Source organism: Pteropus medius, unplaced genomic scaffold (genome assembly GCF_902729225.1).
Source record: "Pteropus medius unplaced genomic scaffold, Ma_sr-lr_union100, whole genome shotgun sequence".
NCBI lineage: Eukaryota > Metazoa > Chordata > Mammalia > Chiroptera > Pteropodidae > Pteropus > Pteropus medius.
Genome location: NW_024352947.1, coordinates 3,235,970 through 3,253,146, shown reverse-complemented (window position 1 = coordinate 3,253,146; position 17,177 = coordinate 3,235,970). Strand labels below are relative to the sequence as shown.

General features: G+C 45.8%; 2 protein-coding genes across 6 annotated transcripts in view; one reads left to right on the top strand and one right to left on the bottom strand.

The window, feature by feature from the left end:
• Nucleotides 1-7,934, top strand: part of HEATR1 (HEAT repeat containing 1) — a 41,855-nt gene extending 33,921 nt beyond the window's left edge. The window contains exons 34-44 of one of the 2 annotated variants that reach the window (XM_039850320.1): nt 284-424; nt 918-1,204; nt 1,852-2,002; nt 2,877-3,035; nt 3,154-3,288; nt 3,426-3,530; nt 3,611-3,779; nt 4,286-4,440; nt 4,956-5,114; nt 6,494-6,602; nt 7,447-7,934. In XM_039850320.1, coding sequence (XP_039706254.1) covers nt 284-424; nt 918-1,204; nt 1,852-2,002; nt 2,877-3,035; nt 3,154-3,288; nt 3,426-3,530; nt 3,611-3,779; nt 4,286-4,440; nt 4,956-5,114; nt 6,494-6,602; nt 7,447-7,535 — 1,659 coding nt within the window. In that variant the 3' untranslated portion in view covers nt 7,536-7,934. The remainder of the gene's footprint in view (nt 1-283; nt 425-917; nt 1,205-1,851; nt 2,003-2,876; nt 3,036-3,153; nt 3,289-3,425; nt 3,531-3,610; nt 3,780-4,285; nt 4,441-4,955; nt 5,115-6,493; nt 6,603-7,446) is intronic. The other variant, XM_039850319.1, reaches the window with a different exon arrangement.
• A 1,207-nt stretch (nt 7,935-9,141) lies between these two features.
• LGALS8 (galectin 8) overlaps nt 9,142-17,177 on the bottom strand; it is a 26,547-nt gene continuing 18,511 nt past the window's right edge. For all 4 annotated transcript variants that reach the window (XM_039850322.1, XM_039850321.1, XM_039850324.1 and 1 more), the window contains one exon: nt 9,142-10,367. In XM_039850322.1, the coding sequence (XP_039706256.1) occupies nt 10,218-10,367 (150 nt within the window). In that variant the 3' untranslated portion in view covers nt 9,142-10,217. The remainder of the gene's footprint in view (nt 10,368-17,177) is intronic.

Below are 17,177 nucleotides of genomic sequence, written 5' to 3'. Positions count from 1 at the left end.
GCCGCGCCCCGAGGCTCGCTGCGCAGCGTCCGGCCAAGGCGCTTGGCGGCCTGGCCCTGGGCGGTCGACTGCCCTCAGCGCCAGTCCTTTTTGTTGTCTGTCCGTGTGTTTATAAGTGTGATCAGTGAGTCTACATGAAAGGCTAGTGTAAGAAGCAAATAAGAGAGTGCGTGTGAAACGCCTGGCACCTAGAGGGTGTGCAGAGAACGGAAGTCTGTCTGAATTCGAGTTGATCTTCCCTTTTTTTCATTTCTTTTCCGTTAAATGTAAAACTGCTGTCCAGGTCAATGCCTTGCTGCCCACAGAAACCTTCCTTCCTGTGATTAGAGGGCTGCTGGGTAACCCACTGCCGTCCGTTCGCCGGAAAGCGATGGATCTTTTGAACAACAAGCTACAGCAGAATGCGTCCTGGAAGAAGAAAACCGTAAGTGAAGACTAAGGCCCGTTTACTGTTCTCCTTGTCAGAGCTGCATGTCACCCCCTTGGTTTCTCCTTGGTACGATCTAAATCAGTACGTTATGTGAATATAATACTGTGGGGGTGTGTGTGAGAGAGAGCGAGCGAGAGCGAGCGAGAGAGAGAAGAGCTGTTAGCATGGAAACTCAGCTGAATGGAATTGTTGCTTGATATGGACCCTACGTCACCTTAACTGGCTTTAGGACACTTCTAATCCACTCTTACTCCAAACCAGAAGGGTGTTTTATATAAGTTGTATAAAACATCAGACACTGGTCACAAGCGCATGCGCTGGCTTTGTGCTCAGTGCATCAGTGGGACAGTTCCTTGTGTACAGTGGAGTGGCATAGGTCCTCTCGGTCTGATTTCCATTTAGATGGTGTCAAGCAGTGAAAATGGAAAACGGACCAGCCTTTTCTTTGCAGCTTTAATACTTGGGGAACTTTGGCTGTCTCCCTCAGGTGTTCCGTTTCTTAAAGCTGGTTCCAGTCCTTCTGGCTGTTGTGCAGCGTAACAAGCAGGGGGCAGAGCAGGCAGTGAACAGACAGACCGCGCTGCACACCCTGAGGCTCTTGTGCAGGAACTTCGGTGCGGAACACCCGGAGCCCTTCGCCCCGGTGCTGAACGCTGCGGTGAAGCTGATCGCGCCGGAAGAGGAGGAGGAGAGGAACGTGCTGGGGAGCGCCCTGCTGTGTGTGGCCGAGGTGGCCTCCGCCTTGGAAGCACTGGCCATCCCCCAGCTCCCCAGGTATGCCGAGTGGGGCCTGGACGAGGGACTGTCACACGGGGTCTCTAGTACAAACTGGAAAATCATCTCAGTGCCTTTTTTCGCTTCTAAGAAGTTACATAGAATTAGATTTGTTAAAGAATCGATCTTTTCTTCAAACTGAAAAACACAACATTCTCAATTACCTTTACGATGTTTATTATCCCCATTTTCGCTCCCCTTTGAGCAGCTGTAACTAGGAAGCAGTAGGCGACGCTCCTGTAGCAGCCCATCCAGCTGGGCAGACGCCGCCTCGTGCTGCCCTGCGCAGAAGTCGGCTGCTCCTGACTCACTGTGGCCTTGGCGTTGACTGACTGTGCAGCCTTGGGCACGTCCGTGAAACCGAGACAGTCCCCACGGCGTGCGCGTCCCGCGGGGCCGTGTGTGGGAGGCCTTTGGCACAGCGCCTGGCACACAGCAGGTGTTAAGTTGAAAGGCATCGTGCTGCGTCAGTGCTCTTGGCTCTGGGAGAGTCTTGCTTCGCCACGTGAAATGTGTAGACGTTTTCGTGGCCCTGACGCGCGTGGCGATGCAGTGCATGCCAGTGCTGGATTTTCTTCATAACGACTCCTCCGTTCTCCACTTCTCTTTCAGCCTAAGGTTACTCTCAAACCGTTTTTCATTTCTAGCCTGATGCCTTCATTGCTGACAAGAATGAAAAACGCCAGTGTCATGGGCTCCGGTGACGTCTACCTGCTCAGCGCCGTGGCAGCTCTGCAGAAGGTGGTTGAGACGCTCCCCCACTTCATCAGCCCCTACCTAGAGGGTATCCTGTTGCAGGTGAGTCCTTGTGACCACAACATACCACTTGGGGTGGTGGGGGAAAGGGAAAAATTACAAATTAGGTAATTTTATTTGTTCTTTATGTTTTTAGTTTCTGTTTGGCCCAGAGATTGGATTTCTGAAAAGATGTACTTGTCACTCTGTGCGTGCCTTTTTCTCTTCCACTCCCATCGCCCCTCCTGCTTAATCTTGACATGACATCGATATGGTGTCACTTTGTCATGAGGCTCTTTTACTTTGCAGGATGTTTTTATTGTTTTTTTTTCCCGTGAGATCTTCGGAATTGAGCTGGCAGAGCTGCCTTTCCTGCTTCCTGTAGGGACGGGCGTGTCCTGTTCGCCTCTCGCGCTGGGAGGGCGGGCTCCTGTATCCAGGGTGGTGGTGGCTGGCACAGACAGTGGCCAAGCAGCATTTCCAGCTGAAAGTGCCCCAGAGTGACCCCTTGTACTGGTCTGTTGTATTGTGCATTTGCACATAGGAGCTTAGGCGGCTTAACTGCTTTGATGCAGATGACTTAGCTGGGTCACGTGCACTACAGCCTGCGCTTGAAATTTACAAACAGCTTTCCAGATGTGTTAGCAAGGAAGAACCCGACTCCTCTTGTGGTCACTGGATCCCTGGCCTCTGAAAATCTTACCAATCTGAGTGCTCTGTGTCCTTCCCCACCTCCCTGACTCCCAGGTGGGAAAGAGACATCTGTCCATTTTTATCTTCAGACATTCAAGGTTGGCTGTAAAAGGAATTCTCTGTGAAGCCAACATGCACCAAGCTTTTCTCCATCGCTGGCATTTGGGTTCAGTTCTTTCTGAGTGTGTAGACATTTTCACTGAGTACCCATATGGCCTCGATCACTGTTTTTATATTCCTACAGGCGATTCATTTGGAGAAGGTCACTAGTGAAATGGGGTCGGCCTCACAGGCTAATGTGCGTCTCAAGTCTCTTGAAAAGACACTGGCGACCACTCTCTCACCCCGAGTCCTGCTACCGGCCATCAGCGAAACGTACAAGCAGATCGAGAAGAACTGGAAGGTTAGGTTATATTGGGAGTTAGACTTTGGAGAAGGGACGTATGGTGTTGAAACTTGAAAGTTTCACTTAATGAACTCTAGGATATTAAAAGCCGGCACCTCTTTGCTGTTCCTGGTAGCATCACATGGGCCCATTCATGAGCATCCTGCAGGAGCACGTCAGGGCCATGAGGAAACAGGAGCTCGTCTCCCATCAGTCTCAGCTCACCGCGTTCTTCTTGGAGGCCCTGGACTTCCGAGCACGGCACCCTGAGGTCAGCTGCTTCCCACTCCCCCACATCCAAACCTAAGGGCCAGAGAAAAACTAGCCATGCAACCTGTCGTACTTAACAAAATTATTTAGAGCCAGGTGTCAGAACTCTGGCTAATAAATCAGCTCTTGTGTTTTCAGAATGATCTGGAAGAAGTCGGAAAAACAGAAAATTGTATCATTGACTGTCTAGTAGCTATGGTTGTAAAACTTTCTGAAGTCACATTCAGACCCCTATTTTTCAAGGTAAGCATCCTTCCTCCGCATCCTTTTTGTACTTATGTAAGTTACAAGATGTATAGAATAAATTATTTATTTTTTTTTAGTTGTTCGATTGGGCTAAGACAGAAGACGCCCCAAAAGACAGACTGTTGACATTTTACAACTTGGCAGATTGCATTGCCGAAAAACTGAAAGGGCTTTTTACTCTGTTCGCTGGCCACTTAGTGAAGCCTTTTGCTGACACCTTGAACCAGGTGAACATCTCCAAAACAGGTTGGTAGCTGACTCCAGTTCGGCTGCAGCCTTGCTCTGTGCGCCTTACACGAGTTGCAGCGAGTGTGATACATTTAAGGAGTGTGATTTTTCGTTCTGTAGTCAGTTGTCAGGCATTGAACTGTTTTAGCATATTGAAAGTAGGTCACTAATTACTTGACTCACTTGGAAGAAAGAATAAAGTAAATGGGTGTTACTCTTAAGCTGTTGCAGATAACTTTAAAACATTAAAGTTAAGATTGGTTTCTCTAATGCTAATGAGCAACCCACTTGAAACTGGTCATTCAGCTTGCCAAACGGAACAGTCATCACTGAGACTCTTAACTCTAAAAGGAGCCACTTACCTGACAGACTAGACCATCCACTACGTGTTCTGCCTTCATCCTGAGCTTGATTTCCAGATCGTGTAGAAATACCTTCTGATTGTAGTTCTTTTAATAGTGATTTGAGCTTAAACATTAAATTGTGAAATTCATTTTTTCATTTTATTCTCCCCCATCTTACAGATGAAGCCTTTTTTGATTCTGAAAATGACCCTGAAAAGTGCTGCTTGTTATTACAGTTTATTTTGAACTGTTTATATAAAATCTTCCTTTTTGACACTCAACATTTTTTAAGTAAAGAGAGAGCAGAAGCCTTGATGATGCCCCTGGTGGATCAGGTAACCAAATAAAACCTTTTTTGTTGAAAGACAAGGAAGCCGTCACTTGAATTTTTACTGGTTTTGTACCTACAGAAGTGACACTTTGCTGGAATTACTTTTCTCCCATTTTTTATTTCTTTTTTACAAAATTATTTCAAAATCAATTTCTCATTTTTCATGGCTATAACTTCATAGTGGCATTTACTGTTTTACTTTTGCATTTTTCAATGAAAAACATAAGGTCTGATGGTTATACTTTTAGTTGTTTAAAACTGAGTCCATTGAGAATGTTCCCGGCTGGGCCGCCTCGTGTGGGCCCGCCGAGGTGCTCTGCCGGAGGGAGCGGTGCCGGGGGCTGTGCGTGCATTCTGGAAGCCGGTGCATTGTAAATGTGCTCTGGAGAGAAGATTAGAACAGCGCCTGCTTTTTGAGCCTGCACATGTCATGGATGTTATCTACGCAGTGCAAGTTTTTTCAAACAGAAATGAGAAAGTCCTTTGTTGCTCAAAGTTCTTCTCTCTCTCTCTTACTAGCTAGAAAACAGGCTTGGCGGAGAAGAGAAGTTCCAGGAGCGGGTGACAGGGCACCTGGCCCCGTGCATCGCACAGTTCTCGGTGGCCGTGGCAGATGACTCTCTCTGGAAACCACTGAACTACCAGATTCTGCTGAAAACGAGAGACTCCTCCCCCAAGGTCAGGTGCAGTGGTGCCGCGTGTTCACCGTGCGGCCTGGGCAACTGGGTTGCGGTTATGGGCATAGGACCGTGGGAAGCCAGTGGGGTTGTGTTGGTGCCTGTCTCCCAGGACTGGCGGCCGGGCTGTGGTCAGTGGGGGTTTGAGCCCAAGACATTTTCAGTTTTTACTGACAGGTTATTTGTAAATGACGGTCATCCTCCTCCCGCCCCAGCGCGTCCTTTGACACAAGCACTAAAACCCTTTCTAAATATGTGCTTTTAATCTTGAAAAGATGAAGTAATTCCTTGTTTCTTAAGCACCATTTAAATGTCATTGTGTTCCCCAAAACAAATGCCTTCAGCTTGTCCACAGAGTATTCCTTTGAGTGAGATCCGCCACGTTAGCCTTAGGGTTCTGTGGCAGTTGACACCCACTATCGGGAGGACGAGCGGAGGTCAGAGTCCCAGCCCCACACCTGAGCGTCAGCGTCACGGTGCTACCAGTGACTCGCCTTTGCTCAAACTAATCGTCATACAGGGGCCTCAGTGAATAAATTAAACCAAAGCAGAACTTTATTAAGAGATTTATTAGTCGAAATTCACAATATTTCTTAGATAGTAACAGGCTACTTGGATGTACCCCCAGAGTTTAAGTTGTAGGTTCTCACCAAATTGCATTAAATTTATCATAATGTTTTGTTGCACAAATCAGAAAAATTCTAATTGAATCTAGGTAATTACATGTTTTTTAAATAACTCAATTTGGTGTATCCAAATATTTTTTAAATTGTCCAAAACGAGAGAGAGGGCCAGCACGGCTTGTGTCTAAGTGGGTCACTAATAGCACCAAACAGCTGTTTATATTCCTCCGCACAGAGAAGTCATGTGGGAAACAGCCACACTTCAAGTTCCAGAATCAGGACATGACACAGTGTGCTCTTTTACTCAGTGCTGACCTGAGCCGGGGCCCAGGCCCCTCACACAGCTATGGTGGTGACCTCGGTCGGGGTTCTGCAGGTGGCCACCAGGTTGGCATCGTCTCCATCAGCCAGGAGAGCTGGTGAGCTCCAGTGTGGTTACATTTGATGACACACTCGAGTTCGTGTATGGCATTTTCTTTCATTGCTTTTATTAAAGGAAAATTCTTATAAAAAGACATTCCTGTTAAAGGCCTACAAACTGGAACAGTTTGAAACACACTTGATTTATAAGATGACCCATGTCATAAACAGCTCCCAGCCAGTATCCTGAGATAAAAGTTGGACATAAAGTGAAATAAACTCATGTGAAATAATATTTAGTTTAAAAAGGCAAGAGCTTGTCTCAAATTAGACAGATTTTAAGGTAATAAATATAGCAACACTAGTTTATCGTTCTTTATCCTTCTGTCCCTTTCAGGTTCGATTTGCCGCCCTGATTACTGTGTTAGCACTGGCTGAAAAACTAAAGGACAATTACATTGTCTTGCTACCAGAGTCCATTCCTTTCTTAGCTGAATTGATGGAAGGTAATTCCTGGCAGTAGAAGTCTGTGGAAAGGCGCCTGGCGATCACGCCAGCCGGGTGCGCTGTGCTTAGCCCGCGGCTCCAGCCCGTGACCTGCAGCACGGGGGCCGCGTTCCTGTTTGGAGTGGGGTGGGGGCTGTTAGGAAGCAACTGCCCAATGGCCATGACACCTGTTGCATTTACCTCAGTGCGAGAATGTTTGTCCCCAGATGTAGAGTTACTGTGTCAAAATGTCTAGGCCATTGAAGCCACCCTAGCATTGCTGCTTATTGACAGCGACCAGCACTTAGCCGCTGCTGGGCAAGGATGATCTCATCCTCGCGACAGGTATATGCCATCCACCCCTCGCCCCTTTTTTTTTTATAAAGGAAAAAACGAGAAGCTTTAAAAGCATTAAGTAACTTGATAAAGTGTCGCATTTGGAACTGGGGTTGAAGTCGAGGTGGGTTCACTTGTGGACACGGGAACCGTGCAGCCCGAGAAATGACAGTACGTCTTACTGCACGTGGAGGTGACGGCGATGAGGACACCAACACTTTGATAGTCATGACTCACCGCTTATCTAAACCAAGAGCATTCACCTTTGCTTCCTACAGCCTGGGGTGGGGACTGCTAGCAGTCGGCTTCTCTTCGGTGTCCTGTGTTATCGGGGGTTCTGTGTTACTTGGCTTCCAAGTCTAAGGCTACCGGAAGGGAATCAAGGCAGGAGGAGGGATCTGGAGGTTTGCATGGTGCCCGTCACTTCTTGTGACTGAATGACGGCCAGAGAAGGCAGGACGGGAGGATTTAGGCTAGTGATAATCGAGGCAGGACGACTGACTCGTTTGAATTTTGATTTTTTTTCAGATGAATGCGAAGAAGTAGAACGTCAGTGCCAAAAGACTATTCAGCAACTGGAAGCCGTCCTGGGAGAGCCGCTCCAGAGCTACTTCTAAAACCTTAATTTTTTGGTGTTTCACACAATGTTGTTTGTGCAGATTTATATTTTTATTTTTGGGTGTTGGTGCCATGTTACTTTTGGTGCCTTAACATCTACTTGGACTTTATGAAACTCCCACCGAGTTCATGCTTACACACAGGCCTCTCCTGCCAGCTGTAGGGAACTGCAGAGTAAACGACGGTGGTTTTATACAGATGGCTGTGTCTTTTTAAGTCTGTTATAGTCCCTCGTTGGTGCTGGTAACGTCACAGACATGTTTACTCGTAGCGCCCAAAGCTAATGGCACCTCACTCAGACGGTAATGCCTTAACTCCTCCGCAAGGGAATGTCAAGCACGTGGGGTCCACGCCAGAGATTTTATTCAGAGTATTAAATTTTTCTTCAAAGAAATGAATTATTCAGCACTTAACAAGAATGCTTTTGACTGTAAAGCCATTTGGATTTTTACTTTTCATTTCGGGTGGATGACACTTCAGCCTAAAGTTTTTGCGTGTGCCCACAGGGGGAAGTAGTTCTAGAATGTACTTTTTACTCGGGGCTGTGACTGTCTCCTTTATCCTTCAGTCTTTTTTGGGAGAAGAGGGAGGTGAAGGCAAGAGACTGTTGATAAAACCCACCTGACGGACCCCACAAACAGGAAGGGCCCAGAAACACCAAAGGCATGAAGAAGCCCCTCCGGGAGCACAGTAACCACTTTCCACCGGCGGTTGACTGAGAAATGCTTGCATGAGGAAGGAGGTATCAGACTTTAACTAAAGCTTTGACGTTCTCTAATCTCTGCTGTGTCACAGTGATGCTGGAGAGTGAAGGCTCAAATTAAACACTGGTGCCTTTAAGGCATTTATTTATATAGTTATTTATGCCTTTTTAAAATTTAAGGCATCTAAGAACCGTCCCACAGAATGTTCAGATAGATTTAATTTAATAAGCGAGTGCGGGGCTGTGAAGGCTGACCCGCACGTAGAGGCAGCATGGTAAATGCATGTTTCTCTTCAAGAAATGTTTCGATGAGATAAATGCTAATAGCTTCACGTCAAAAAACACCTTAAGATTTTATATTTTCTCAAGGAAACAGTCTTCTGTCTTAGTCATGTCTCCCATTTACATCACAAAAATGAAAATGTGTTTAAGACTGAGAGGAAAACCCCAGTCATGCAATCTGATGTTCTTTTATGCAGGGAAAAAAATAACTCTGGGGATTCTAGAGCCTTCTTGCCCTCTACAACTTTCTCAGACACCCTCCCACCTATGTCTTTTTTGAGCTTGGCAGACTCAGCATAATAAGTTAACACAAAGTGGAAAAGAATCAAGTGCTAGAAGTTACTACGCTGAGTACTTTTTAAAAACAAGATCAGTAATAGCATTTTCCGTATACGGACACAAATAGTATCTAACCGAAACCTGTTTTGAAAATGCTCCTAAGTCCTGGCAGAATCTAGCCCAGCAATTTAATATGATAAAATGATTCGGCTGATTTAGCTTTTTACCTCCCCACTCGAAGCCTTTGAATTTTCCTTGAACAAGATCTGACCTGTAAGAATTCCACAAAGAATTTCTACCAACTCGCTTCAAAGAATAGAAAAAATTACAGAACGCAACGATTTAACTTGCTGATACAGGTTTGATTTTAATCACTTGAAGTAGAATAATGTTTTGATCTCGGTCGCTAACGTGATGGACTAACCCTGGGAAGAGCAGAGGCGGTGCTGGTTCGCGTGCGGAGGACGGGTGTGGACGCTCCTCCCTGCCCTCAGTGGCTGCATTTCACTTTCCGATCGTGCCTCTTTCAGAAGCAGCCATTAAACCAGACCTTGGCTATGCTTTGTCACCTATAAACATTTTACTAATGGAAATCCTCTTCTACCTTAAACCTTCTGTAGAGGCATGTGCAGACCTTTGACTCAACCTAAATTCACATGTTCTAAAATAACCATTTACTGATACGGAAATCAGTGGCCTTGCAAATGAGATCGAGTAATTTCAATACATTCGTTTTTGTTTTGCTTGATTATTCTTTTGCCTTAATTTTTGTGCTGTGTTCAGACTTCATAGTGTTCACTACTTGGTAATGCTTACAGCTAGTAGGGCTAGATATTTATTATGCTAAAGGAAAGTGCCAGATGGGAGTCAAAATCGACCCCTTAGCTATGAGATATGACGCTGAGTGTGACCACTGGGGCCAGAGTACTGTCTTTGAATTAGTTTCTAGGTGATTTAACAGCTGAGCAGTTCTAAGCCCCTGGTGTTTATGCGATACCTGCAGAAGAAACAGTGGCACAGGGCAGAGCACACAGGATTCTGAGCTCAAGAGAACGGGGAGCACAGTCCGGGGCACCACTGTGCGTGCACCCCGGCCCCCAGCACGGTGCTGGCAAAGGGACGTGCTTGGCGCGTTGAGGCTGTGAGAGCAGGCGCCGCGTAAGTGCTTGTTCAGTGGGAAGTGGGCTCCAGATGAGGCCAGGGGGCGAGGAAGGCCTCAGCAATGGCTGTACGCTTCTGTTGCTTCAAATTTCTTCCTCCTGTGCCTCACAGAGCCACACTACCTACTAGGACGGAACACCCAGTAGGACTGCTATAAGCTCATTTAACATATAAACATAATACTGAGATGCATTTTAACAAAGCCAGTGTTACATAAGCCATTTTGTATTTCAGTTTTTGAGGCAATTCACGTCAGCTACCAGCTCCTTACTTCCAGTAAGTGGATGTCTCCGTCGACTTCCAGCGTGTCGATACTGGTGAGCTCCAGGAACCGGTGTTTGTACTCCAGGCTGTGCACGCCGTTTATCGCAACCTTGAATTCTTTAACATCACAATAAATTATCATCTGGAAGGGAAGGACACGCAATATCAGTGCTTCCACTCGGCTTAAAAATTTTGTTTCCTGCACAATAATAGAGTCAAACGTAAACCTCCTGGTTCGCTTTCTATAGATAATCTTCCCAGCCTGCTGCGGCTCACGCCCTCTGCAGAGTTTCTGGTAGTGGCACTTTCTGCCTCGTCCCTTCAGGGAAGTAACTGACACCGTCCCCAGGGCCCACCTGGCCTTCCTTTCCCAGCACACTCCCTGTCTTGCCCTCCTCAGAACTGATGAAGTGGGAAACGCGCTGATGTAAGTTTTTAACTCCTGTCACCAACCACCTCCCCCCGGCAACCATCGGCTCGTTCTGTGTCTGTGGTTCGGTTCCCGTGTTGTTTATTCATGTGTTTTAAGATCCTACATAGAATGAAATCATTACTACTTTTTCTGACATATTCACTTAGCATAGGCCTCTAGGTCCATCCACGTTGCTGCAATTGGCAGGATTTCATTCTGTGTTATTGCTGAATAGTAGTCCCTCGTATACGTGTACCACATGGCCTTTATCCAGTCATCTGTCTGCGGACACCTAGGTCACTTCCACGTCTTGGCCACTGTAAATAAAGCTGCAGTGGACACCAGGGTGCAGATCTTTTCGAGTCAATGTTTTGGATTTCTTTGGATAAACACCCAGAAGCGGAACTGCTGGATCATATGGCAGCTCTATTTTTAATTTTTTGAGGCACTTCCAGTGTTTTCCATAGTGACCGCGCCAATCTACAGTCACGCTGACAGTGCACGAGGGTCCCCGTGCTCCACGTCCTTATCACTTGCTCTTTGTTGACATTAAGGCAGCCGTTCTGACACCTGTGAGGCGATGTCTCGTTGTGGCTTGGATTTGCATCTGAAGCCGAACACCTTTCCATATCTCTGTTGGCCACCTGTCTGTCCTCTTGGGAGAAATGTCTATTCGGGTCCTCCGCCCATTTTTTTGGATTCTTTGGGGGGTTTTGGTGTTAAGTTGTATGAGGTCTTTATATAGTCTGGATAGTAACCCCTTATGGGATGTGTCATTGGGAAATATCCTCTCCCATTCAGCAGGTTGTCTTGTCTTTTCGTCGATGGTTTCCTTTGCTCTACAAAACCTTTTTCGTTTGATGTAATCCCACTTATTTGTTTCTTTTGTTTCCCTTGCCGGGGGACACACATCCCAAGAAATACTGCTGAGAGCGCTGCCAAAGAGTTTGCTGCCTATGTTTTCCTCTAAGAGTTTGCTGGTTTCGGGTCTTACGTTCACAACTTTAATCCATTTTGAGTTTGTTTTTGTGTATGGTGTAAGAAAGTGGTCCAATTTCAATTTTTTTTGCATGTGACCAGTTTTCCCATGCCATGTATTGAAGAGACTGTCTCTACCCGTTGTATATCCTTTGTCGTAGGTCAACTGACCGTATAAGCGAGGACTGACTTCTGGGCTGTGTTAATCAGCTGGTCTGTGTGTCTGTCTGTCTGCCGGTACCGTGATGTTTCGATTACCACAGCCTGTAGTGTAGTTGGCTATGAGGGAGCGCGATACCCCCCGTTTGTTCCTTCTCGGGTTGCTAGGGCCATTTGGGGTCTTTTGTGGTTCCGTATGAATTTCAGGATTAGTTCTAAGAAGAATACTGTTGCCATTTTAGTAGGGTTTGCATTGCATCTGTGGGTAGTGTGGACATTTTAATACTGTTAATCCTTCCAACCCGTGGGCAAGGGTATAGCCTTCCATTTATTTGTATCTTCTTCAGTTTATTTCACGTCTTTTGTTTTCGGGGCACCATACCAGTCTTTCACATCTTTGGTTCAGTTCATTCCTAGGCATCTTATGCTTTTGGTTGCAGCTGTAAATGGGATTGTTCTCTTAATGTTTCCTCCTGGTCATTTGTTATTGCTGTATAGAAATGCAACGGATTTCTATATATTGAGTCTGTATCCTGCTACTTTACTGAATTCATTCTTTAGCTCTAACAATTGTATATGTGTGTGTGGGGGGGGGTCTATAGGGTTTCCTATACACAATATCATGTCATCTGCAAATAATGAGAGTTCTATTTCCGCAAATAACGAGAGTTCTACTTCTTTCCAATTGGATGCCATTTTTTTCTTTTTCTTGTCCTGTGTCTGTGGCTAGGATCTAGAACTGGGCTGACTACAAGTGGCGATAGTGGGCATCCTTGTCTTGTTCCTGATCTGAGAGAAAAGCTTCCAGTTTTTCTCCATCGAGTATATTAGCTGTGGGGTTGTCATCTGTAGTCTTTATTATGTTATGTTCCTTTTGTACCCACGTGGTTGAGAGTTTTTATCATAAAAGGATGTCGAACTTGTCAAATGCTTCTTCTGCCTCTGTGAGATGATCATATGGTGTTTAGGCTTTATTTTTTTAGCATGACATATCACACTGATTGATTTATGGACACTGAATCATCCTTGCATCCGTGGGACGAATCCCGCTTGGTCATGGTGTGTAGTCCTTTTAATGTATGGTTAAATCCAATTGGCTGATGTTTTGTGAGAATCTTTGCATCTGTGTTCATCAACGATACTGGCCTATAGTTTTCCTTTTTTATAATGTCTTTGTCTGGTTTGGGCATCATGGCAATTGACGCTGGCTTCGTAGAATGAGTTTGGATGGATTCCTTCCTCATCAGTTTTTTTTTGAAATTGTTTAAAATATATAGGTATTAATTCTTCTTTGAATGTTTGGTACATTTCACCTATGAAAGCATTTGCTCTTGGTCTTTTATTTGTTGGGAATGTTTTGATTACTGCTTAGATTTCATTGCTAGTTATCGGTCCATTTAGATTTTGTATTTCTTCCTGGTTCAGCTGTGGAAGGTTATGTAGTTCTAGAAATTTATCCATTTTTCTACATTGTCGAATTTATTGGCATATAACTGTAGTACTCTTTAATGATTCTTTTTATTTCTGTGGTGTCGGTTGTATGTTCTCTTTCACATGTGATTTCACTTATTTGGGCTCACTCTCTTTCTTGATAAGATTGGCTAAAGGTTTGCCGGTTTTATTTTTTCAAAGAAGCAGCTGTTATTTTAATTGATCTTTTCTATTTTTTTTTTTTTCAATTTTATTTCAACTGTGCTCTTTTTCTAGTTCCTTTAGGTGTAGAGTCAGACTACTTATTTGACATTTTTGTTTGTCCAGGTGGGCCTGTATAGCTTACCTGTGAACTTCCTTCTCAGAACTGCTTTTGCTGCATCACATACATTTTTTAAAAGTTGTGTTTTCATTTTGTTTCGAGGTAGGTTTTGATTTCGTGATTGATCCCTTCCATGTTTACTCTCCACGTATTCGTGGATTCTTTTTCAGTTTTCTTCCTGTAGTTTTCTAGTTTCATGCCACTGTTGTCAGAAAATATGCTTGATATGATTTCAGTCTTCTTAAATTTACTGAGGCTTGTTCTGTGGCCTAATATGTGATCTGTCCCGGAGAACGCTTCCTGTGCACTTGAAAAGAACGTGTATCCTGCAGTTTTTGCGGTGAAATGTGCTATAATGTCCATTAAGTTTATCTAAAGTGACATTTAAAGCCATTAATTTTTGGCCGAGAATTATTCATTGATGTGAGTGGGGTATCAGAATTCACTATTACTGTAATCCTGCGGATCTCTCCCTTTATGTCCAGTAATAACTGCTTTATGGATTTCGGTGCTCTCGTATTGGGTGTGTGGAGATTTACGATTATTACATCTGTGTCTAGATGGACCCCTTTATAACTACGTAATGCTTTTCGACATTTCCCGTTTTAAAGCCTGTTTTGTCTGATGTGAGTGGCTGAGTACTGCTGCCCCGGCTTTCTTTTCATTTGTTTGCGTGGAATATCTTCATCCATCCCTTCACTTTCAGGCCATATATGAAGTTCGATTTGAAGTGAGTCTGGTAAGCAGCATGTAGACGGGTCATGCTTTTAAATCCATTCAGCCACCCTATGTGTTTTTATTGAAACATTTGACCTATTTACATTTCAAGTAATTATTGTACTTATTACCATTTCATTCATTGGTTTTTGGTTGTTTTTACAGTTTCCTCCATTCCTTTTTTCTCTTGATGTCTTCCCTTGGGGTTTGCTGTTTTTCTGTAGTGTTTTGTTTGGGTTCCTTTCTCTTAATTCTTTGTCTATTTTTCATAGGTTACGGTGTGTGGTTACCTTGAGGTCTTTGGATGTCGTTCTGCATCTATGGTAGTCTACTTGAACCTGATAAGCAGCTTTTAAAATGTCTAATGCACTGGATTTGTTACCCGTTTGGTTTTACATGGCCTTCCTTTTCTGCTTAAGGAGGACCCTTGAGCGTGTCTTGTGAAGCTGGTTTCATGGTAATGAGCGCCTTTAGTTTTGCTGCTTCTGGATTCTTTCTCTTTCAGTTGGGAACGATCACCTGGCGGGGTCCAGTTACTGCAGGTGGTACGTTCGGTACGTTCCTTTCGTCCAGCGCTTTAACTGTGTCCTGCCGCCCCCATCTGACCCCCTCCTGGCTGTAAAGTCGAGAAGTCAGCTGGCGGCCTTCCCGGGTGTCCACTGCGCGTAACTCTCCTTGTGCTTCCTTCAGGATTCTCCTTCTCTTTGACTCTTGTCATTTTCATGACGACATGTCTTGGTGCAGAGGTCTCCTTCGGTTCATCTTGTTTGGAACTCTCCGTGTTTCTTGGACCTGGGTGTCTGTTTCCTTCCCCAGGTGAGGAAAGTTTTCAGCCATTATATCTCTAAATAAAGTTTCTGTTCCTTTTTTTCTTCTCCTTCTGGGATCCCTATAACGCGAATGTTCGAGCACTTGATGTTATCCCAGAGAGAGTTCCCTTAAACTGTCCGCGTTTGTTAGATTCTTCTTTTCGCTGTTCTCATCGGTTTGTTTCCACTAGTCTTCGAGGTTGCTGGTGTGCTCCTCTCTGTGCCGGGCGTTTGGAAGAAGCCGGCTGGAGCTGCGTGGGCGCCCGGGCACTGGCTGGCCAAGCTGCGGGGTGGCTCTCGGGTCGGAGGTCCAGGTGCACTGTTCCCACTCACGCCCTGTTCAGAGGCAGGAGGCTGCGGGTGGTGCGGCTGGGGATGTGCTGCAGTGATGCTGCGGGGGGGCCAAGCACCCGAAAAGCTCCCTCCCCCGTCAGAGCGGAGAGGACGTGAACGAGGGGGCTCCCGGCCTCCCCCACCCCACTCGTTTGTTGGTCAGAAGCTCTCCATTGCACCCTCAGCTGTCTCACGGGAGTGGCTGCCCTGCACACTCGCACTTGCTCACAGGAGAGCGTGTTCAGCTCGTCCTACACCACCGCCCTCTTGGATCCTTGGAGATGCCTCCAGCTCACAGGCTGGGAACCAGGGGCCTTGGACCCTGACTTTTCTGCCTTAGGATCTTGGACAAATCAGACAGTGAGAAACTTCAGAAGTCTGGGGCACGTGCTAGAGACCGCACAGCTAATTTCCATCCCAGCTCAGCAGAGCTTGGTCTCTGTGTGTTTCTCAGAAGCTCTTCAAAGCTCAGTGTTCTGTGTGTCTCTGGAGTCATTAGCATTCTGGCAGAAATTCAGTTCGGATTCCTCACTGGTATTATTAATCCTAAAAAATACTACTATCCTTTTAAATGACTTACACGCCTAAATCTCCTGCTTCTGATGCCACATTCTCACTGCCACTCTCCCCACCCCCACATAGAGGCCCGTGTTCTGAGCCTGCCCGCAGTGTCCCCTGCGCTCCCTGCCCCCATGGGAGCTGCAGAATCGCAGAGGGCAGGACAGCCTCCCAGCTGACCTGCCCATCCCCCGAGGCCAGATGGAGGCACAAAATCCGCATCTGCAAAGGGGCAACTGAGTGTCTGTTCTTGATGGGACTAGTTGAAATGGTTGTTAGGGAAATTCCAGAGATACTGGAGCTGACAGAAAAGGCTCTGGAAAAATAGCCGTGACGCAGGATCATATCCCCGTGACGCAGCGACAGTGGACATCCCAGGTCCGCCCAGCTGAAAGGACCTTTGGTAAGGTGCATGTAACGCGACTTCAGGACAAAACAGAGCCCCCTGCTCGCGGGAGGGAAAGCACGTTGGCGTCAGATGGGCGCAGGGGAAGCGTCGGTCAGTGTATCGTGTCAGAGCAAGTGCAGAGCCGTGCGGGACAAACGAACGGAGAAGTGGCCCGCGGCCAGGTGAACGTACTGTCACAAAACAAGAAAACATGGAACGAAACCCCTCACAACCGTCTGAGGTCACAGAACAGCTCAAAAGAACATAAATTTCATAAAAAGAACTCACAGATGAAATCACGAAACAAAGATATTTTAGTGAATTTGAAATGGCAAGGAACAGAAGATCCTGTTTAAAATCAAAGTAATAGTATGATAGATCTCAGAATCTCAATGACAGCGTGTTAAAAACATCAAAGTTTGAAGCAATTGAGAAAAAATCACTACAGCAAACTGAATAACAAGGAGAATACAAACTTCCTGAAATAGAAAACTAACAAAAGGACAAGATTTACAAGAAATTATTATCATTGTCCTTTTTTATTTGAATATAGGAGCTCCAAACTGGGGGCTCACATGTGTCTAAAAAAAGTTATGTCACTAGTTTCCTGTCACTGACAAGGATCAGCTCCTTCGGAGCACCCACCTCCGTCTCTCCAGAGAACCCCAAGGCGCCCTTTACACCCTGACTCCCGTCACGTAAGCGAGCGCTTGCAAGGCCTCCAGTTACTTGTTCACATCATCCCCTAATCTAGAAAACCCAACTTGACCATCAGCCTTCCACAGCCTTCTCAATTGCAAGCCAATGTCCACCATTTCCGTGGTCAGCTCACACGTTTCTCCACA